At 40.9% G+C, this 24,074-nt stretch overlaps 1 protein-coding gene across 3 annotated transcripts in view; it reads right to left on the bottom strand.

Annotated features, from left to right (window-relative positions):
- Positions 1–1,897: 1,897 nt before the first annotated feature.
- The window catches only part of CYYR1 (cysteine and tyrosine rich 1), a 105,269-nt gene continuing 83,092 nt past the window's right edge, over positions 1,898–24,074 (bottom strand). Inside the window, exons 4-5 of one of the 3 annotated variants that reach the window (XM_073363052.2) lie at positions 12,864–13,001; positions 1,898–3,667 (exon numbers count right to left, since the gene is read on the bottom strand). In XM_073363052.2, coding sequence (XP_073219153.1) covers positions 12,898–13,001 — 104 coding nt within the window. In that variant the 3' untranslated portion in view covers positions 1,898–3,667; positions 12,864–12,897. Of the gene's footprint in view, positions 3,668–12,741; positions 13,002–24,074 lie in introns of those variants that run through there. The other 2 variants (XM_073363069.2, XM_073363059.2) reach the window with 2 other exon arrangements.

Below are 24,074 nucleotides of genomic sequence, written 5' to 3'. Positions count from 1 at the left end.
AAAGTTCTTTAACCCATGGCGGGGAAAAAAGCCACTCTCAAGTTTAAATTAATCAAAACCCAGTCACATTGAATTCTACACTATTCATGTTGAATGCAGCATATTACAAATAAACTATAAACCATCACCAACAAGAAAAACTAGGAGCCCTTAAATTCTACTCTAAATTCTATGGATGGAATTCAGTCACAGTATATGTAGGTGCTTTTGCCATTGGAGCTGCCATATATCTAGAGCATCAGATGTAGTTAGTGTCCCATATTAAAAAATTCTGTCCCAACAGCTGTGGGCATTATACCGGTTTGCCTTGTTCTAAGCCTGTAGGGCCAGTGCATACCTCAGACCCATGCCCTTCTCCGTCAGGAGTACAGCTACACATTCTCCACCCAGGGTCATCAGCGTGATCACCAGTGATCTGCCAGTCTAGCAGGGCTGAAATATAACACCTGGAGCATTGTCCGTCTCCATGGCAGTACAATAACTGAGAGTAATGGAAAAGCAAAGACAACAGGGACCACCTTTAAAGACTGCCTTTCAGTACCAGCAGTGGTAGCCCAGAAGGCATCCCAAAGCAACAGCAGCAGTAGTCCAGGCAGCAAAACAAGCACCTGACAGCTGTATTGGCTCAGCACAAATTAAACCCAGCAGATCAGATGACACCTCAAAGCAGGTGGCATTTTAAAAAGTCCAATGGCTTCTCAAGACAGTTGCTGATTCTAGCCCAACAATGGGCCAAATTCAGTGGTGATACTGTGGATGTATACCTGTGAAACGAAGGGAAGTTTGGACCATTGTCTTGCTGGAACCATTGAGTATAAACAGTGCTTCAATAAACCAGAACATCTTCCATGTGGACTGTTTTTCCCCTCTTCACAGTCATCTCAATGTCAACCATATATATGTGCATTTTCAGGCTCCCATGCTACATGAACATTAATAAGATATTTTTGCCCCTGCACATTTCCAGGAATTACCAGTTTAATATTTATTCTCTCAAATCCACCCACACTATGGTTAGGAAAATTGGTTTACTGGATAAGTATGTGTTTGAAATCTCTGGAAGATTTACCCTGCACTGACACAAACCATGTCCAAAATTCATGGATTCCAAAAGACATTTAAAACAGACCGGAATGCTATTCCAGACATAGCATAACTGAGTGGTTGCCATGGATAAAATAGCCTTAAAATGCCCTGCAGTCACACACCTCCTCTGTACTTTAGAGACATTTTGCAATGACAAGTTTGGATTATTGTATGGAAAATTATATTAAGACTAGCTAGTACCTATAATGTATTTGCCCTTATAATTAGATCATTATTTCTATTTTGATGAGAAATTATCCAAAGGCTAATTGGAAAGCACATCTGTGATGGTCAGTGTCAATTAACCCATGGATACCAGCCTGGGTAATTTCTTGTTAGTGCTCCTGGTTGAACTACTGCTATAAATATCACCCTATTTCTATTTATTTATTTTATTAACCAGAGAGTCTTGCCATGCAACAGCTGTTCTCTGCTGAACTAGGGAGGGAAAATATCATCTGCTCCTCATCTTGAATTAACAGGCTATGACCTGCAAAATGTTAATGTATGGGAAGAAAACCAAAGAAATAAATAATGAAACAATCAGTGCCACAACCTACGTGCAATAACCAGATTCTTAGCATATTCAAAGACTGAATTTCTACAGGTGCTTCTTACTGACCCCAAAAAGGACAAATGCGTGGGAGGTGTCACTGTTTCCCTCAACACTGGAGCTAAAAGAAATAGGATTTTTTCACCCTTACTTCTTAAAACATAAATACCATTTAGTAGTGAGAGATTAAACATTCCCGAGTCAATGTCAGGCAATGAACACAAAATGTATTTAAACGGATTTATTATTACCTACAGACAGACTGAGAAAACACTTTCACAGAAAAAAGGAAATAACTACTATTCCAGCTGTTGTAATGACTGGTTTTGCTGACATCTCTGTTGATATTTGTCTGCTCCATATTAGTTTTTAAGCTGACACCCACACAATGTAGAAGAAAACTGTGACAGTTTTAATTTTAATCTCCACTCCCTAGACAGATGAGCAGTTTTCTCACATATTTTGTGGGATAATTAAGAAATTATATCAAACATAAAATGTGTTTAACAGACAGAGGGCTGAATTACAGACCACTTCAGAGAACCATAAGGCAGAAGTTGGTGATGATTAAGGCATCTATTCCTCACAGATCTGTACACACAGCTCCCATTAGCAGGCAGTGTCTGTTACAGGGGTTCTTCAGAAGATTTCTATATGGATTGCCACAGTTTTGTCACTTTTTTTTTGCAAAGATATTGAGCAAAACAAGAAAAAAATTAAAAAGCATTGCAAAGCATACTTCTCAACTGTGCCACATTTTTAGGGACAACACTCATTTAAACTCCAAAATTATCTACATTTCACTTTACTCCAGTGTCCCTTCACTTTCATGTTTGACAATAATTTACATTAGAAATGCAAAATCATAAAACTGAGGTTATAGAAAGTTAATGACGCCAAATGAATGAATTCCACAGCATTTTAATACGTGAATAATTTTCTCTCTCCCTTTAATTTGGGGCCTGCACCACACACTGTATATCACATTTAGGCTTTGACAGATGGTCAAAGGCAAGTTGAGCAGTGACTCACCTCAATGCTGAGGAGATTTTCTCCTAACAAAAAAGAATGAAATGCCAAGAGACACAAGTAACTGCAGGTATCAAGCTAAAGAAACTGTTGGCCGTATATTCCGGGGAATCTACTGGTGTATCTAATTAAGCAACAGCAATGGTTTAATGCACACAAAGTTTATATATAGAGGAGAATTTGAAAAACAAGTTTTGTTAAGTAGGATATCTAGTAATACAACTATTGCCAGCACTGAGCCAGACTTAATGAAAATTCTCTGGCTTCCTGAAGCAGAAACTTGCCTAAGTCCTAACAAATAAAAAAATACTGAGGCTAGATTGGCTTCAACTCTATGGAATTCTTGCAGAATTTTAGTAGACACTGCCTCATGACCAATATACTGAAAATTGCTATCTCTACATGTGTACACACATAATATGGCTACATTAGATGTTACTTAGATTCCTGTAGTAGTTAGTGCTAAGAACTAATGCTAAAATATTTCAGATTTTCTGCCATGGTTTAAGGTTTAGCTTCTTAACCCCCCACACAATGTAAACCTTCTATATTTATTTAAACCACCAGGGCAAAATTCTAACCAGATTTTCCTTTCTTAACACTTTCATCACTTTAAGAAAAGTGCTAACCAAAGCTGGTGGTTTATCAAGTCATTTCCCCAACTTAACAGAGCCAGAAGATAGAAAAAAACCTAAACAATAACAAAAACCCAACAGCACTTAGAGGGTAATGATTGTTGTCAGCTTCAGGTCAAAGTTGTTGCTACTTCCTCAGGCTGGCAGAATCTCTGGTCCCCTGAGGTCAGCTCGAAAAGCTCAACTGAGGTGAGGTGTTGTTGTTCGATGAATCCCGTCCTCTTTATTAGTGAGTAGGACCAGCAGAAAGAGTATAAGATAATTAGACAAACACCAAATCCTGGACCATCCTGGGCACATTGTTGAACCTGAGAAATACTATAACTCAAGACTCAATAGGCTTAACATTCATCTATCCCATGACCTGGAGAAGAAAATAAAGAAAGTGATAGGCAAAGCAAACACACCCCAGTCCCTAAAAAGCAAAGGGGCACCACCTCCCTCTGGGATTACTCTGTTTTTTATACATAGGAAACCTTCTGCCACCTGCAAAATGTTTCAGTGAGAGAATGCTGATAGCATAGTTATCTAGCTGATATACACGATCAGTTTAATAGTCTCAATCTTCCCTTGTCATCTATGTAGCTTAAGCAACTTGAGAGATTTAGTTCTTAATTTTTTTTTTCTTTAATGGCACAAGGGTCACTGACTGCCGGGGTAGTCCATTCGCGGCCCTCTTATAATTTTAAGGTATTAAGATGATAGTGACCTGACAAAAAAAATGCACGAACTGAGCAAGACCCTTGTGGTCCCTTCTAACCCTGTGGTTCTATGATTTTAAGATGAATACTTGCAGCCAAATTCTATTTTCAGTGTTAGTGGATAATGTTTGACAATCTGCTGGACTTCCCAGAATTGTGAGTTACTCTGTTACCCCTCTTTGCCCCAGCAGTTGAGAGTTTTGCTGCTGCTAAGCTATGTATCAGCTCCCTCACACACCAACTTGTCTGCTTTGCCAGCAAACTCTTCAGGGTGCTGCCCATCCAAACCTTGCCCCGCAGGCAACAATCAATGAACCCAGCTCACAAGTTCTTCAGAGGTGTCTCTCTCAGTGTCCAGCCCTCTTACTGAGCACTCATGGAGGTTATTAAGTTCTCTCCTCCCTCAGAGAGTCAGCACTCAGCAGCTTATTACCTTAACTGGGGTTAACAAACACTCTATTTTAATCAAAGCACTGAACTGGTTTGTAGTAAAGCTAAAACAAGTTTAAGTGATGCCAAGTATAAGGAGTAATGATAGAAAGGGTTACAAGCAAACAAAAGTAAAAATACACTTCTAAGACTAAAACCTGAATTAACAAACTAGCTCTAACCAAGTCTTTTTTCCAGCATGGCTGACGGCAATGTTCCCTCTAATTTTTTCGACCCATGTGCAGAATGAATTTTGTTATGTGCGCCAATAATATTGAAGTAATGTGCAGATGTGCACCACCAGTTGAAACAAAAAACCTATATATACTGCATTTATTTTCGTGCAAATTTTAAGTTATTTTACAGATATAACTAAAAATACAATTTGAAAACAAGCAACTTTCATCTGCACAGTATCTAAAGTTATTTATTTAACTAATGTTTTTTAAACTGGCACTTCTAAGGTTAGTACAGGCTAAAGTTACATTCTGGAAGGGTACTATTATTTGATTGTACTACTTTAAATAATGAATGACAAAGCACAATATGATAATAAAAGTAATAATGATAATTACTCCAGTCAGGACAGGGTAGGCATTTTAGAACTCACTAGTCAACGCATTAAATTTAAGTAGAAGAGAGAAATAAAATTATGAAATGGACAGACCAGTCAAAAAACTAAAATAACAGCACTCTGAAAGAATAAAATTACAGAGAACATATGTGCATTGCAGGAAGTACCAAGAAGTAACACCAACCACACCGCCAAAAGTATGTGTTGGGAGGTGAGTGTGAAAAAGACAATGTGTGTGTGTGTGTATGTATATGAGAATGAGAGACAGACGGACAGGCAGGGTGTATGTGTGTGTGTGAGACAGAGACAGTGAGAGAGAGAGAGAGTGTGTGTGTTTTGGGGAAGTGTATAGGAGATTGTGCACTGTCACTTTAAGCAGAGCAGCACTCACCAGTCTAAAGGCTTGTTCAAACACAGGAACAGCCGCCAGCAGCTCCATCTCACTCCTGAGCCCTGTCCCTGCTCCCGCCCACTGCTCTGCAGAGATGGGTACATGGGCGGAGGGGAGAGGTTGGAGGAGGGGGACACCTAACATCAGCACTCCTTCCATTCTGCACAGCAAACAGGAGACTCCTCGAAGCAGCTGACCAGGGATGGCTCCAAAGCAGAGGGCAGGAGCAGCCTGGCAGCAGAGCAGTGGAGGGAGGGGCACTGAACACAAATCGCTGAGGAGGAGGTGTGCAGCTGTAATAATCGAGTGCACGGCACTTGATGGACTGTTGTGCGGCCATGCAGGTGCATAACTTAGAGGGAACACTGCTGACCAGACTCTCTGGCTAAGACCCTTCACAGAGCTCAAAGTGCTCAATTTCTTTGACTCCGCAGGTGAAGGATAACTTAAGGGTTCTCTCCCCCTCTCTTTATAGTCCAGTTAATCTTTGAAATGCATTCTTCTGAAGTGTGTACCCAGATAAAGTTCCTTTCCCTGGATGGGTGTAGACACCACGCTGGTTCCTCCCCTGCTGGTGGTTTTTACAGTGCAAATGATCTCTTCCTGCAACAACCTCTGATACAAATGAATAGCCCACAGAATTTGGCCACAGCTGGTTTGAGATGTTGTCCTCTTTCCTTTGTCTGGAGAAAACCCGTTTATCAACTCCCTCTGACATGTCTAGTTTAAGTACCTTTTAGTCACATATTTCCAGCACCTCTGTAAAGTTCTTTGTGGGATTACTATATGGACATCATGTAAGAATGTTAATGATCAGTGGGGTATTAGTTTTCCAGTGATACAGTATATGCTACATTCTGGGTAAATATCATAACAGTATGCCATCTGGCATTGGGCACTCCTAGTGTGTTAGCTCTCAGATTTGGGAGATGCTCCCTAGTGATCAGATGAAAAGATCCTGATTAGATGCAAAACCTACATACATTAGAGATGGACCCTCCCTCAAACCAAAAACTGAGGTAAAATTCTAACCTCATTTAAGACAATGGTAAAACATATTAACTACAATAGGGTCAAGATTTCACTCCAGGGGTCTAGATTCAAATTTTACAAATGGCACCTATCTATATAATGGGGTGAATCAAAACCTTGGATTCTCAGCACTCACCGAACTTTGACTTTGCACTGTTCAAAATTTAAATGAATATCCAGAATTTTCAATTTTGAGCCCATATCTAGTATGTGGCAAACACGAACTTAAATACTGTCTATGACTGAATCTGACAAATAGGATGTGGACTTCTGAGTGGAGTTTGCAAAACATTGATTTATTTCTTCACTAGATAAGCCAATTTAATTACTTGTCCACATAGAATGTCTCCCTTGATCAAATTTCAGGCTATCAGCTATTTGATCTCATTGGCATTAGGTTTGCAAAGCTGGATATCTATCATAAACAAATTGCGGGCTTATTTGATGAGTATGTGCATTAAAGTGGCTCCAACTCTCTTCTCTGAAATATCTTCTTGTAACACAAGTGTCTGATTCAAAAATATCTACAGCTATTTTAATGACTTCTGAAGAGCCTTTCTGCAATTACTTTTTCTATCAACATGAAAGGTGTTTAATGATTCCAAAGATGCTTTCCTCCCTTACATGTAGTAACTGTAATAGTAACTAAAGCCCAGAAAGATTCTTCAGTATGTGGTCCATATTGATTGATTCTTTTGATAATTGAGAAGATGATTCCAGCACAAAAGCTGGCCATTAGGGTGACATGAGAATGACCAAACTGATGTATAGATCAGAGCGTCTTTATTTCGGAACCTCTTGTGCAACATACAATATCCCTGCCTCTGGCTTTTGAATAACTGAAGAAACTCCTCCTCCTCCTGGCTTCTCAATCCTGAGGAATATATTGACTTCCTTTATTAGAGAAGTTGGGACACAGAGAGCTCTCATGGTAATGGTTCCTCTTTTGGGTTCAAAAGGGGTTGTACTGTCTACAATATCATTTATTCCTAAAAAAAATTGGTGTTGAAATTGAGGTATTTCACATTTAGTATTCTGAATATAAATTAACCCTTTGATCATTAGCTGACGTATGAGACGGAGTACTTGTGGCACCTTAGAGACTAACCAATTTATTTGAGCATAAGCTTTCGTGAGCAGCTCGCGAAAGCTTATGCTCAAATAAATTGGTTAGTCTCTAAGGTGCCACAAGTACTCCTTTTCTTTTTGCGAATACAGACTAACACGGCTGTTACTCTGAAACCTGACGTATGAGAATGAGTCAGCTGTTAGACCTAGATGGGACTACCCACTATCACATCTAGTATAAGCTAAAGCACTTAACATGATTAGCTTCTGAGAAGGGGTTTACTGAATCAGAGTAGCAGGGAAGAAAATAGAAAAAATTAATTTCCTTATCAGGGGGTAGCCGTGTTAGTCTGTATCCACAAAAATAACAAGGAGTCTGGTGGCACCTTAAAGACTAATAGATTTATTTGGGCATAAGCTTTCATGGGTAAAAAACACACTTCAGATGCATGGAGTAAAAATTACAGATGAAGGCATTATTGTACTTACACATGAAGAGAAGGGAGTTACCTCACAAGTGGAGAACCAGTGTTGACACGGCCAATTCAATCAGAGTGGATGTAGTCCACTCCCAATAACTGATGACGAAGTGTCAATTCCAGGAGAGACAAAGTTGCTTTTGTAGTGAGCCAGCCACTCCCAGTCCCTATTCAAGCCCAAATTAATGGTGTTAAATTTGCAAATGAATTTTAGTTTGGCAGTTTCGCTTTGAAGTCTGTTTCTGAAGGGTTTTTGTTCAAATATGGCTACTTTTAAATCTGTTATAGAATGTCAAGGAAGATTGAAGTGTTCTCCTACTGGCTTTTGTATGTTACCATTCCTGATGTCTGATTTGTGTCCATATATTCTTTTACATAGAGACTGTCCGGTTTGGACAATGTACATGGCAGAGGGGCATTGCTAGCACATGATGGCATATATCACATTAGTAGATGTGCGGGTGAATGAGTCCCTGATGGTGTGGCTGATGTTGTTGGGTCCTCTGATGGTGTCGCTATGTAGTAGTATGGGGACAGAGCAGGCAATGAGGTTTGTTACAGGGATTGGTTCCTGGGTTAGTGTTTCTGTGATGTGGTGTGTAGTTGCTTGTGACTATTTGCTTCAGGCTGGGGGGCTGTCTGTAAGTGAGGACTGGCCTGCCTCCCAAGGTCTGTGAGAGTGAGGGATCGTTTTCCAGGACTGGTTGTAGATCGTTGATGATGTGCTGGAGAGGTTTTAGCTGGGGGCTGTATGTGATGGCCAGTGGTATTCTGTTATTTTCCTTGTTGGGCCTGTCCTGTAGCAGGTGACTTCTGGGTACCCGTCTCGCTCTGTCAATCTGTTTCCTCACTTCCCCAGGTGGGTATTGTGGTTTAAGAATGCTTGATAAAGATCTTATAGGTGTTTGTCTCTGTCTGAGGGATTGGAGCAAATTCGGTTGTATCTTAGGTCTTGGCTGTAGACAATGGCTCGTCTGATGTGTCCTGGATGGAAGCTGGAGGCATGTAGGTAAGTATAGCGGTCAGTAGGTTTCTGGTATAGGATGGTGTTTATGTGACCATTGATAATTTGCACTGTAGTGTACAGAAAGTGGATCTCATGTGTGGACTGGTCCAGGCTGAGGTTGATGGTGGGGTGGAAATTGTTGAAATCCAGGTGGAATTCTTCAAGGGCCTCCTTCCCGAGAGTCCATATGATGAAGATGTCATCAATGTAGCGCAAGTAGAGGAGGGGTGCTAGGGGACGAGAGCTGAGGAAGCGTTGTTCTAAGTCAGCCATAAAAATGTTGGCATACTGTGGGGCAATGCGGGTACCCATAGCAGTGCCATTGACTTGAAGGTATACATTGTCCCCAAATCTGAAATGGTTGTGGGTGAGGACAAAGTCACAAAGCTCAACCACGGCACGCTGGACAGTCTCTATGAAAAGACTAAATGGACACAAATCGGACATCAGGAATGGTAACATACAAAAGCCAGTAGGAGAACAATCTTCCTTGACATTCTATAACAGATTTAAAAGTAGCTATACTTTAACAAAAAAACTTCAGAAACAGACTTCAAAGCGAAATTGCAGAACTAAAATTCATTTGCAAATTTAATACCATTAATTTGGGCTTGAATAGGGACTGGGAGTGGCTGGCTTACTGCAAAAGCATCTTTCCCTCTCCTAGAATTGACAGCTCGTCATCAATTACTGGGAGTGGACTACATCCACCCTGATTGAATTGGTCCTGTCAGCAGTGGTTCTCCACTTGTGAGGTAACTCCCTTCTCTTCATGTGTCAGTATAATAATGCCTTCATCTGTAATTTTCACTCCATGCATCTGGAGAAGTGAGTTTTTTACCCACAAAACTTATGCCCAAATAAATCTGTTAGTCTTTAAGGTGTCACCGGACTCCTTGTTGTTTAAATTTCCTTGGGTACTACTGAAGCGTTCTGCATCCTCGATCTGTACCATCATGAGGATGGGAATCTGAGCTTTCTGGAGAGGCATTTGCTTTCCTTTTGTTTTAATTTACAGTACAGAATAGCAGTCACCCAAGACATTTGTTTCCTTTTCAGGTGACATTTTTTACAGTTTACAAGAATCTCAGATTTAAATTTTGTTTCTGTGAAAATAATTCAGACATGTTAATTCTATAAGAGGCATCTCACAGAGATCAAAGACTACAAGAAGCCAGCCTGCCAGCCTATGCATTGTTCTAATGATACCCATATTTTCTGGATCCAAAGCAGTAATGGATTAACTAGAGAAGTCTGAGTCCAGACTTTTGTCCCTGTCTTAGTATGAATTAGCCTCTCATTGTCTACTTTTCTTATTGTAACAAAGTCAAAAGCCATGGTGATCCTCTGTCCTCCTGAGGGGTGACCTTCTCTTTAAGAAAAGGTTGATGAGTCATATTCCAAAGTTCAGCCTGATGCAATTTGAAAGAGTGAAGAGATTAAATAACTGGGTAAAAAATGGACTTTCAGGGCTTATAACCAAAAGGCAGATGAACCGTTACAAGAGGCCCTTTCATTGGCAGCAGTGGTATTAATCATATTGTCAGAAGAAGATTTAATCTGTTAATCATTAAGCAAATGTTACGAACAGTAGCTCCTGTGCATTCATAATAGCCAATTCAACTGAATTTTAGGGTTTTATTTTTATATTACATTTTAGATGCACAAAGCACTGAACAGCAGTAAAAATACAGCGAGGACAGAAAATAAGATACAAGCTCATCAGAAATTAGTCTAGAAGGAAATAGTACAATTAACACAAGAGGTGGATAGTGGAGCTGCGTGTGAAGACTAGAACAGGCTGATGTCATGGAACAGGGAGGTTTGTAGCAGAGATATGAAAAAGTAGACAAATTGGGCTTCTAGCTTGCTGATTGGGAGGCTGCCCCAACCTTAGAAAGAAACTTGGGATGAGAGCAGATCCTCATTCAGCAGATGCAAATTGCTATATTGGCCTAGGATCTGACTCATCGAGGTAAGCATAGGGCAAAAGAAAAAATAAAGCAGAGAGGGATGAAGTTTAGTGGGACTATGGGAAGCCTGAGTCTCATCTCACTTACCTAAGTGTAGCTCCGTTAACCTCGGTATAGTTATTCTTGACTTTCACTGATTGAGATGAATGAAGAAATAAACCCAAGGAGTGGAATAGGGCAGCAGTTCTCAAACTGTGGGTCAGGGTCCCTAAGTGGGTTGTGACTCCCTTTGAATGCGGTCGCCAAGGCTGGCTTAGACTTGCTGGGGCCCAGGGCTGAAGCTCGAGCCACACTACCCAGGGCCGAAGCCAAAGTCGAGAGCTTCAGTCCTGGGCGGCAGGGCTCAGGGTTGCAGGCCCCCTGCCTGGGGCTGAAGCCCTTGAGCTTCAGCTTTGGCTCCCTTGCCCAGAGCAGTGAAGCTTGGGCTTTGGTCCCTGCTCCTGGGGGTCGTGAAGTAATTTTTGTTGTCAGAAGGGAGTTGCGATGCAATGAAGTTTGAGAACGCCTGAAATGGGGCACAGAAAGATTTTCCCAAGACACAATTTTTCCTTTTTGTACAGTTTGTTGCACTAGTGTTTCAAGTAACTAGAAGGATTTTAGTGGTATTTATTTATTGAATGCTGCTAATCTTCATTTGAGGAAGTACAGGAGGGTCTGGAGCATACAGGAAGAATAGGCAGAAGACTCCAGCAAAGCATAAGTACTTCTGTCCTCCTGGAAGAGGAAGAACTGGTAACTCTTTTATTTGCTCTGGCCGTGGTAGCAATAATCACTGGAGATGCATTTGTGTAATCTTACTAGATACTGGTTTGGAATCAATTACTATGAAGAGAAGGAAAGATGCCTGTTTCAAAAAGCTAGTAGAGTCTGAAAAATCAGTAAGTGAAAAATCTAGCTGCTGCCACTGTTTAAATATAGCACAGATTAACCAATTTAGTGCAATATTCAGGATAAACCTGCCAGCTGGTCACCTACCAATTAGTATCTAAGCTGGTTTGAAACAACAAAGATATTGCCCCTCAAAAGCCAGGAGTCATATTGCAATGTCGGAGAGAACATTAACGTAAGATCTTCAGTCGTCATTGCAATAAATCTGATGTTTTAGTAGTGTTAATTTTCCACTAAAAAGAAAAGGAGGACTTGTGACACCTTAGAGACTAAAAATTTATTTGAGCATAAGCTTTCGTGACCTACAGTTCAATTCATTGGATGCATCTGATGAAGTGAGCTGTAGCTCACGAAAGCTTATGGTCAAATAAATTTGTTAGTCTTTAAGGTGCCACAAGTACTCCTTTTCTTTTTGTGGATACAGAGTAACACGGCTGCTACTCTGAAAACTTAATTTTCCACTGTTGAGGATAAAGCAAAGAGTAGTTGGCCAGGGAGTGCTCAGTGGTGGTTTTCAAAGTTAAGATCAGTTTCTCAGCTGTTTTAGAATATTTTTCTTCAAACAAACTGAATGACATTAGTCCACAGTAAGTGCAATTGTCTGCCAAGTTTCCTTTTTCTCTTCAATATTTAATTAGAATTCAAAAGACTGACACAAACATCGCAGATCCCAGTCTCACAAGCTGCCCTTACTGAAACCTATTTCTTTCAACAAGGAGAATGAGGAAGTCAGAACAAGTTTCTTTAGCAGAGCTGAATAAATACTGAAAAAAATTCACATGAATATTCATTCAAATGTTTTAGAATTTTGCTTTGACAGGTCACATGCCAATTTTATTTGCTTTCCATAATTTCAAATTCATAACTGGGAGCATACATTCTGGAAACAAGATTCTAAGAATTATGCTCTTAGAATCCATGTATCCAAGCACCATGTGACTTATGCGTCATGGAGGTTACTGGGTTAGCTGGATCTCTGTCCACATGCTGGTCTCTCTGAGTGTGACAGGTCTCATTACCTCTTATGTGTGGAACTGTGCACTTCTCTCCCTCTTACACAGGGTGCTGTAACACAGGGCACGATCTGTCAACAGTGGTTACTTTGCAGGTCCAACTGTGTTCAGAACCTGAAGTTCTTCTCTTTGGAAATCTGTGACCTGTGGTGAATATAATGACCAGACAGTCTTCTCAAAAACCAGAGAATTGTTTATTTTAACAGATATAACAAAGCATTTAGAGAAAAAGGATTTTTAAAAAGTCCACAGTTTACCTTAGCTGAAGGCTTACCATCCCATGATGGTAACTGAAGTAGGCATATGTTTCATTCAGTGGGTGCTTGCGTTTCATTCTGATTTTCCCCAAAAAACTACCCCGCTTCCCATAAGAGAAGGTTCATTTTAATCCTTTCAGGGATCTTGTGTTCTTCTGTGTTCCCCAGCTGTGACCCTTCAGGTCATTACTAGTTTGTAGGCTCAGCAGGAGATTGAACCGGAATCGCAAAAGCATTTAGGTCTGGCATTTCGCCTTAACAACTCTCAAGTGTTTGCAGAGAAGTGGCTTATTTTGAGCCTTTCTTTTTCATTCCTGCCTGTTTGTCCAGGCAGCCTAGTTGATTTAACTCAATATATTCATACAGCAAGCATCTCAATAACCAAGCCAACACACAATATTCATAAATTATTACAGAGTGGTTCCAAATCAGCCGCTCTATGTAGCCAATAAAACACAGTTTTGTTACAAATTATTTGACCTGCTCTACTTTTTGGTCTTCTTATATTGGGATTATGAATTCAATTTGATTCTTGAGGAAAAAAATTAAATAGAAAGATTACAGTGAAGAAAAAGAGTAGAAGGAAGGAGAAAAACTATTGGTCAAAATAAAATCTTTAAAGATTAAACAAGAAGATGACAAATTTGGACCTACTTGAAATGCCTCTCTTAAAGGCTTAACTGATTTGTACCATATTTTGTTAAAAATATGTATCTTTGTATACAACTTGACTGGCATTTTAACCCTAAAATGTCTGAGATGCTAAGTCTATGACACTGGCATTTATAATGCCTAGTCTGACAGAACCTACTGAAAAATGTATCAGGAGACGAGTTTGAATGTGCACACATATTCATGTAGAAAGTGTGAGCAAATGCAAGGTAACACATTTGGGATAAAAATGAAATGCTGTCATTGGGCTAAAACAGTGGGTAACTCCTTTTGTAATGAAGTAACATCAGAGAGGAAGGTGGCCCATACAGAGACTGAGCCTAAATCATAGAATCATACAATCATTGAATTGGAAGGCACCTCGAAAGGTCATCGAGTCCAGTCCCCTGCACTCATGGCAGAACTAAGTATTATCTAGATGATCCCTAGCAGGTATTTGTCTAACCTGCTCTTAAAAATCTCCAATGATGGAGATTCCACAACCTCCCTAGGCTATTTATTCCAGTGCTTAACCACCCTGACAGTTAGGAAGTTTTTCCTAATGTCCAACCTAAACTACCCTTGCTGCAATTTAAGCCCATTGCTTCTTGTCCTATCCTCAGAGGTTAAGAAAAACAATTTTTCTTCCTCCTCCTTGTAACCACCTTTTACGTACTTGAAAACTGTTATTGTGTCCCCTCTCAGTCTTCTTTTTTCCAGACTAAACAAACCCAATTTTTTTCAGTCTTCCCTCATAGGCCATGTTTTCTAGACCTTTAATCATTTTTGTCGCTCTTCTCTGGTCTCTCTCTAATTTGTCCACATCCTTCCTGAACTGTGGGGCCCAGAACTGGACATGATACTCCATTTGAGGTGTAATCAGTGTGGAGAAGTGCAGAAGAGTGACTTCTTGTGTCTTGCTTATAACACTCCTGCTAATACATCCCAGAATGATGTTTGCCTTTTTTGCAACAGCGTTACACTGTTGACTTATATTTAGCTTGGGGTCTACTATGACCCCCAGATCCCTTTCCGCAGTACTCCTTCCTAAGCACTCATTTCCCATTTTGTATGTGTGCAAATGATTGGTCCTTCCTAAGTGGAGTACTTTGGATTTGTCCTGATTGAATTTTGCCCTATTTACTTCAGGCCATTTCTCCAGTTTTACTGCTTTGCATAGCTGCAGCCTATGACTGCCCTGTCTCGCACTTCTTTGTTTCTACTCCTCAGCAGAAAATGTCCCAGGAAACCAAAGATTGCATCTAAAGTTTCCAGGAAGTTTCTACACTTCCTGGAGAACTTAATCAATAGCACAGGTCACATGTGAAAACTGTAGCAGAGCTGGGAATTGAATCAAGGATATAAATTGGCCATCAATAAGTTTAGGCTTGAAATTATACAAAGGATTCTAGCCATCAGAGGGGTGAAGTTCTGGAACAGCCTTCCAAGGAGAGCGGTGGGGCAAAAAATCTAACTGGCTTCAAGACTGAGCTTGATACATTTCTGGAGAGGAGGGTATGATAAGATTGCCTGCATTGGTATATTGGTATGCCTGCGTTTGGGACTACTAATAACAAATATCTCCAATGGCTGGAGATGGGACACTGAGTTACTGCAGAGAATTCTTTCGCAGATGTTTGGCTGATGGGTCTTGCCCACATACTCAGAGTTCAACTGATCACCATATTTGGTGTTGGGAAGGAATTTCCCCCCAGGTCAGATTGGCAGACATCCTGAGGATTTTTTACCTTCCTCTACAGCATCGGGCACGGGTCACTTGCAGGTTTAAACTAGAGTAAATGGTGGCTTCTCTGTAACATGAAGTCTTTAAATCATCCAGAGGTTATGTGTCTATTACAGGAGTGAGTGGGTGGGTGGCCTGTGACCTGCAGGTGGTCAGACTAGTTGATCCCAATGGCCCCTTCTGGCCTTAAAGCCTATAAGTCTATGAGTCTTTATGAGTCTAATGAGGATGGATTAATGAGGCAGAGAGGCAGGGGAGGGGACAGCAAGAAACTGAGGAGAGAAGCTCTTATAATGTCATCACATTTGACTGAGCAAAAAGCTGCCAACTGTTCTTCATTTTGAGTGATTGAAAATGTCACTTGTTCTATAACTAACATGATATTTTGGATGACTTTTCACTTTTTGTTTATTATGGCTGTAGTTTAGGTTTGATTAGGAATGACCATGGACACTGTATGAGGGAGCAACATCTGCTTTGACCCTTGCCCTTAGGGGAAAAGGGAGAGGAAAACAGGACAATGGAGAATGAAAAACGATGCTTAGTGTTTTGAGAACATATAATGTAAATAGCTTAGATATTGATCAAATCACTGGCTCACCACCTCTAAAAGCTGCAAGCCTTGCCCAGGAACCTAGACAAAAAGTTTTAGAAGTGGCCACTGATTTTGGGTGCCTCGGGGAATTAGCTATCCAAATTGAGGCACCTTCGGCCTGATTTTTTTTCCTGAGGTGCCCAGCTTCAGGTGCTCAGTGCTTCTGAAAGTCAGGCCAGGAGTACTTCCAGTTGGGCACCCGAAAGTCAGTGGTCACTTCTGACAAATGTGAGCCTTAACCTCTGTCCCTCAGTTTTCCCACCTATAAAGCACAAAGGGTTATTAACAGTTACCTAGCTTGGTGGAGCACTTTGAGAGCTTCAGATCTGGAGTGCTAAAAATTATTATTTAAACATTTTTTTATACCCTGTCCCTGCTTTTAATTAGCAAGTTTGCTCTTGCAATAAAAACAAAAACAAATCACACACACTTAACTATTCTCTTCCAAAACAATACTACTGTTATAGAATGAAAATACCAGATTAAAATAGTTAATAACAGCTATAGATAACATTTTCTCTGACAAGACAATAATACACTGTTTTCAATAAAGAGTCAGTCCAACATTTGCAACTGCAATATTACTTACAAGGGAGACAGAACAAAAGAAATCATGTCAGATTAAGGTTCTCCTGAATCATAGCTCAGAACATAGAGCATAGCTTCTGAATAAACAGATTATGTTGCATAAGGTAGAACTAGTAGGCAATCTTCAGTTATGACCGTCTGCATTAAGGCTGCATATGACTTATTGTGGCAGGCCCAAGAGAAAACATCCATTGGCATTATGATTATTATAGATGCATTATTAAGTTTCCTTGTTTTTATTCTCCATAGGCTTCCTCAAAACTAGGAGATATTAACCATTCCATCCCTACTCTGCTCTACAGCAAAAATTAGACTTGAAATTATAATAAGAATCCATGGTGCCCAAAACAAATCAATTGCTTATTTTCAAAGCTTTTTAATCTGTAAAAAGATCCGAGAAATTGCACACAAAAAAGGGTAAAGCTGTAAATACTAGAGATAGGTGAATGACAAAATTCAAAGAATTTATCAAACAAACGGTTCGAATGTTATTTGACCATTTTGAGGCCCTAATTCAGCAAGCACATAGGCATGTGCTTGACGTTATACACTGTGAGTAGTCCCACTGACTTCAATGGAACTTCCCAATATTCTGTGCTATATAGATTCTTATACCTCCCTCAGCACAGCAGTATCTAAGCTCCTTCCACTAGTGCATAAAGTGACCAACATCGGCCATGTGCGTTCATTCTCTCTCTGACCCCCCTCCCCAGAGGAAGAATAGTATGTGTAGTATAGTGTTTTCTTTTGGTAGGGTCTGGAGTTTGTTTGTTTTAAATGTACACATTGCTCTGTGTCAGTGGTTCCAAAACTTGTTCTGCCGCTTGTGCAGAGAAAGCCCCTGGTGGGCCAGCCTGGTTTGTTTACCTGCCGCATCCGCAGGTTTGGCCAATCGCGGGTCCCAGTAGCCGCGGTTCGCTGCTCCAGGCCTATGGGAGTTGCAGGAAGCGGTGCGGGCCAAGGGACGTACTGGCCGCTGCTTCCAGCAGCTCCCATTGGCCTGGAACAGTGAACCGCGGCTACTGGGACCCGCGATCGGCTGAACCTGTGGACGCGGCAGGTAAACAAACCAGCCTGGCCCGCCAGGGGCTTTCCCTGCACAAGCGGCAGAACAAGTTTGGGAACCACTGCTGGGCATTTATATTGGAGACCTTGAACTTGACTCCATATTTTATGGGAAGCCAGCAACAGAGATCATAAGACAATATGCTGTGCTCGTGGTGGCCTGTGTTGCTGAGGCCTGCTGCAGGGTTCTGTACAAGTTGGAGTTTCCTGAGGGTTGATAATTTCATGCTCAGTTTCCCACAGTGTGTAAAATTACAGATGTGCATAGGTCTGAGCAGGATCATGGCTTTAGTAAGCACAGTTTGAAGTCATGGGAAAAATAGAGCTGAGCTACAAGTAAGGAAAGTTCCTGAACATTTTAAAGTCCTCTAAATAGATATTTGCTTCAGCTGTGTTCCCACTTTATTCACTTTTCCATGAACATTGAAATGAAAATCAAACAAACAATTAATCACAGGAGCATGCTTGGAAAATGAACGTTGGACTCATTGCTGAAACTGGTTTCATCATAAAACAAAACTTGGTTAATGACTAAACAAAATTTGTTTTTAGGAGAAAAAGACTGGATAAGTCATCCACCCAGGAATCAGAAATAATACCATGTGACATAGGAGACCAGTCACGAAACTCAAATACTTAAAGCAATACTTGTAGTGAACAGTTTGCAAGCAACTCTCTTGTCTCCCATGATGTGTAACCCCTGGGGCTCTCTTACATCAAAGGGAGCATTTCCTACTCTCCAACGAGCCCAGTGACCGCAACTGTCCGTTGCAGGGGTGTAAGAAGCAGGGCATCTCCTCCCATACTGAGCAGCTGGGCACAATCTGGCCTAGTAAGATATGGCACAATAATAAGAATAAATGCTTGTGCACAAATCACAGACAGGAAAAGGCCTGAAGCCACTCAATAAATTGTATGCTAGGAATAAATCAGCTAGCTCTAGTGAAGACTCATTTTCAGTTCATCATAAATCTTTTTGCAGAGGACCGTATATTGCACAACTATTACAGAAAATTCAAAGAGCAATAATAATACAACTGCAGTATATCACATTTTTGCCGATTTTTTTCCCTTTTCCGCCCAATTTTAACTAGGGGGATCATTTAAATAAGTAGCCGTTTTACATGATCTAATACTGGTACCAAAGTATTATAAGATGCACATGAAGTGACATGTACCATTGAGATCTGCTACAGAAGAGATATTTAGGGAAAGGCTGCTATTGGTTCCCTCCCCCCTCTATGTAGGTAGCAAGCTTATGTAGGAGAAAGGCCTTTCAGAATTAGCTTTTCTCACCCACCCCTGAATTGAGTTAAATGGAGGTGATGAGTTGCCTGCCTCCTTGCCGCACATGAGCATTAATATGGGTTTTATGTATGGAAAAAAATATTCATTTTTGCGGGCAGAAGGACTACTGATAACCCCTTATAATAAGGATTGAGATGAACAGCTAAGGTGGGTCTCTTCTATTTGAAAAAAAATTAGGTACAGTCAGAGATAACTTGGGAACATACAATAGATTGGGTCTATGAGCTGTTAGTCTTTAGTCAGGGTTTTTTTTGCTAGTTTGTGCAACAAATAAACCAACAGCTCCTGAAAGTCGGTGGCAGCAATTTATAGTTTGGCCAGTAAAATAAAAATTGAAAAAAGAGAAGTTTATATAACCCTTCTCCGGCTCCTCAGTGAGATAAACTGGCCTCTGACAGGAAATATTGGGGTACAAGCTGTGGGAGAGTGAGACTTGTTCTCCCCCCAGCAAACCAATTCCTCACTGCTCCTAACCTAGAGACCAGTTCCCATGCACTTACCTCATAGTGTTCCCGCTGCCCAACACAACCCAACTTGAGACATTCAGTCTTGATTAGCTTCCCCTCCATGATATAGATACCTTTCCTACTGACCCCATCCCCATTAACCAAATATGTTTTCCCAATGCACTCCCTCTAGGAGAGCAACCCAGCCTAGGGGCATTCCGTGCTCACTCTTTCATCAGGTACCCGCAAGTGGCAGAGCCAGATTTCGAAATGGGCATGTGTGTCTGTGTGTGTAAAGGGACGATGGGTCACTAGTGACTGGCGGTGGGCTGGAGAGTGAGCCTGCCCAGCACTCACCTAGCAGCAGTGGCTCCTGTCCTGTGGGGCTAGTCCTGGCTCCCCACTTAGGGTATTGCATGGGTTCGCAGCATCATTCAGGTTTGGCTTGGCCACCTCTCCATTCAGCCCATTGACATCAATAGAAATCAAACACTGAAATACCTTTAAAAATCTGATCCAAAGAGACTTGCCTAAAGTCACAGAGGAAATCTGTGCAGGGAACATTTTACAGCAAGAAACAATGACTCTTCTGTGTAGTAAGCTTGTGCCTGCTGTCATTTCTCTGGGGATTGTGGCAGTCTGTGCTAGCCCACCACCAAACAGGCTGCTCCGTGATAAAGAAAGCATGTCAGGCTCTCTTTGTAATGTCTCACCCATCACCCTGTCAGCTGTTTGACACTTTCTTCTGCTTGCCTTGATACGATACCACAAAAGAATATTTCTATGGATGATCCAGTCATCTTGCATTGGGTTCACATGTCCGGGCATTCACAAAGACATCTTAATAAGGCAAACAATGGGCTAAATGCTGCTCACCTTACTCCCATAAGTAATCCCAGTGAAGCCAATGGGCCCACCTGTGTGAGTAAGAAGAGTTTGGGCCAAAGTGGCTTCACTGATGTATACAGACAGCTCTCAGGGTAAAGAGAGAGTGCATTGAAGTATGAAATTCAAATATAGACATACAAACATAATTGCCAAAACTAGCTGCCACCTCCAGTATATTTAACATGCAGTTTCAAGCAGTTTTCAAGGAAGAAGCCGGCATATCACATCTGCATTGGACTTGCCGTCGACTAGAGATAGTTGGGATGATATGTAAACCTTGCCATGGGGTCACAATTACTCAACCCCCCCTCCCAAAAAAAACCCTCCTTTACAAAACACCACCACCTCAACATTGTATGTATCCCATCCACTAGCTGTGAACTGGTGTAGTAGAGCCCTACTCACTATGGCTTGACATGTTCCTGAGGCATTGCCTCCCTCAGGGTGTGTGTGTGAGAGAGTGTGTCTGGAACAGAAGCCTGGGTTTATTCCATCTGAGAATTCCACGCTGCTTGGAAAGCTCTTAACTGGCCAGCTGTGATTCTAGCCACATTACTCAGTAACCTGAAAGGAGCTGGGACTATGGCAGAGAATCTGGGCCTAAGATCATAGTGACTGAAAGTTATTAGCATCTAATAGTTGTTCAATGGCCTATATTAAATGAATCCCATGGATATGTGACCATATGTAATCTTAATTATTTCTAAGTCTGTGTCTTCGCTGCCAAAAAGGTGGTGTTTTTTTTAAAAAAAGCAAGATAACTGACACAATAGTTATCTTACTGTAAAACCCTAGTGGAGAGAAGACACCTCTAGTTTTTACTGCAAGGTAGCTAGATGAGGTCAACACTATATACGCTACCCATGGATCACCTCACCGAGCCTAAACTCATGATAAAACTACATTGCCATGCCTGCACTAGAATTTTACAGTGGGGTAGCTAACATGCATTGGTTACCCCCTGGTAAAAACAAATTTTTTAGCAATAAAGACTAAAGCTTAAGGGGCCTCTTATCTTGGTGTCTAAGAACTCAAGTATGGAATGGGACCAAACTTCCTTGCCCCAAAACAGACACTGGTCTCACTGGGTTATGGTTAAACTAAATGGCAGCTTTCCCTGCCCCCCATCAACCATTTACATTTATTCAGTGTTCAACAGAAACAATGACAAAAACAGATTCCTAACCCAGGGCCACAGGTCAGGTCCTTATGTCACTATAAACAAATAGTAGAAATCAGTGAAACACTCCAACTAAACATATACATTCCCCTCGGTTAATTTTAGTTATTTATATATTTTTAGCATAGAGTTCTGCCTGTAGCTTGTCTTGGATGTGTCTGTGAGGTTCACTTGAGCACAGCTCAACCTATGCTATAGCTTGCTGGGTTAATTGACAAGCTAATGAAGGACACCTGCCAGCAAACCCCACTGTTTTGTAACTCCTGCTGGGTCTGACTACATATCTGCAGCGTGCACAGGGTTATGAGATTCCTATCCAGTGACAAGCTTAGAGTGGGGTTATCACCCTGAATCCCCCAAGGTTGAGCTATTCTCTATGACAGACATTAATCACCATCACAATTAGTCTCAGCAGAAGCCCAGGATTAAATGGGCTTGGAGAATAAACCACTCTTTCACCCTAAAAGGTTATAGCTCAAGAATGTGGCTTAGGAGGTTCACTTGAGGGGCCCAGCTGTTGCCTGTACTGCAAATACTATGTAGATAAAAAGAGGATTCAATGTGACACTTCCCATATTGGTGCTTAGAAAACTGTCATGTGCTTTTTTATCTTCCATCTGAACAGCCTCCAGAACCTGGGAGGGGAAGACATCTCATACAAGAATGAGACTTTAAATGGTACCATAACTCCTATAGGTATTTTACTGAAATGTCAGTCTGGCGTAGGAGCCCAAGTTCTGGTTCAGGCCCCGATCCCTTGATGTTCTAACACACAGGCGAAAAGGCTGTCAGCTGAGACTTGCTGACTCATTTTAGCACGCAATGCTGCGGACACATTTTCACTGCTAACCTTGTATTTGATATTTCCATGGGCAAAACTGAATATTTTGTCATACCCAATTACATTTATGAGTTCAAGTCTTCACTCACTTAGAACCTAACCACATGCTGCATGTATAAAAATGATTATTTCCCCTTCTGAATCACACACAGACTGTCCAATCATACCTGAAGGCAAACAACAGGAAAATGATGTTCCCTGATTGCCTTCTCTCTAATGAATAAGAACTATAAAAAGGAATTTCGTTCAATATCAATTATTCATACTCCAGCAACTAGCTGACACATCCTCAATTATGACTACCATCCACACTGGCAATAAAATGCAGTTTCAGTATGACTGGAATATATGTTATTGTCAATTGAAATATATATCATGTACAAGGCAATAGACAATGACAACACCAGAGAGGAAATAACACCTGGCAGCCCCTTGGGAAATATAGAGGCAAGACAAGACAGCAAGATTGTCCAGTATCCTTATCTGCAGATTCTGTACTTTTAAACATTGACCTCTGAGGTATAAATAACAAGAAAATTTACCTGTGCTTACCTGAAAATTTCCTTTCTTCAAGTAATAAGGCCCACTGTTACAATGGGTATTTCAGCTGGCTTGAGGGCAGAACCAGACCTGTCAGTCACCAGCAGCAGCTGCATGCCCTACTCCCTTCAGATGAGATAACATCCACAGCCATGATCATTCAAATCTTTCCTAAATTGTTAAATATACATTGAGGAAAATGCACAACAATTTCTTCTACTGCAGGATATGTGAAATTCTTCCTCATTCCAAACCCAAATCTTTGGATATCAATTTTCATCCCTATTCTGGGTAATCTATTCGTGTCCAGGATGGGCTGGATTGGTGCAATTTATTACTTGAAAAAATGAAATGTTCAGATAAGCACAGATAAATATTCCTGTTTGTCATCATGTTCAGGCCCACAGATCTGTTACAATAGGATTTTCATAGCAGTGTGCCTCTGGGGATGGGAAGTAAGAGCATTTTTTAAATATGGAGCTCCAAAAAGAGAGAGATTATATATCCTTCATCTGCCCTTGTCCCCTAAGGCATGGTGAAGCCTTCTGCCAAAAAAATAAAATAAAATAAAATAAAATAAAATAAAAAATCCTGCATTGCTAAAGATTGGTTGATCAATGTGCATAATTTGGTGAATTTATGTATGAATGGCTATGCAGCTGCCTAACTGATCTCAGTACAGAAGGCCTCTTTCCCTCCTGTCTTTTGTATGGTCTCGAAGGAAGACAAAAGGGTGGGAAGGCATATATCAGAGACATTGCCCTTCTTTGTGAGAGGTTATTCCCTACCTCACTCCCAGGTCCTGAGACATGCAGAGGCCACAGGGCACTTTATAGCTGTTTCCAGATGCAAAGAAGTTAAAAGCACCAGCCCACCAACTGGACATAAAATGTGTGAGGTTATTTCTGAGTGCAGGTTCCACTCTGCTTTATCCAAGTTCTGATCTCTATGTATAAGTGTTAGTCTCCCTGCCAATTCGGGAGATAGAAACTTGCTCAGCCAGGACAGAAGTTGATTTCTCTCTTTGGGAGAAGGCTGATTGTGTGTTTCCTACTGTAATGATGAAATCCCCATCAGACACATTGATTGTTATGATTAGAATAGTCTGCTATCG

Source organism: Lepidochelys kempii, chromosome 1, assembly GCF_965140285.1.
Source record: "Lepidochelys kempii isolate rLepKem1 chromosome 1, rLepKem1.hap1, whole genome shotgun sequence".
NCBI classification, from domain to species: Eukaryota; Metazoa; Chordata; order Testudines; family Cheloniidae; genus Lepidochelys; species Lepidochelys kempii.
The sequence above is the reverse complement of the archived record's forward strand: the minus strand, read 5'-3'. Positions and strand labels throughout refer to the sequence as shown.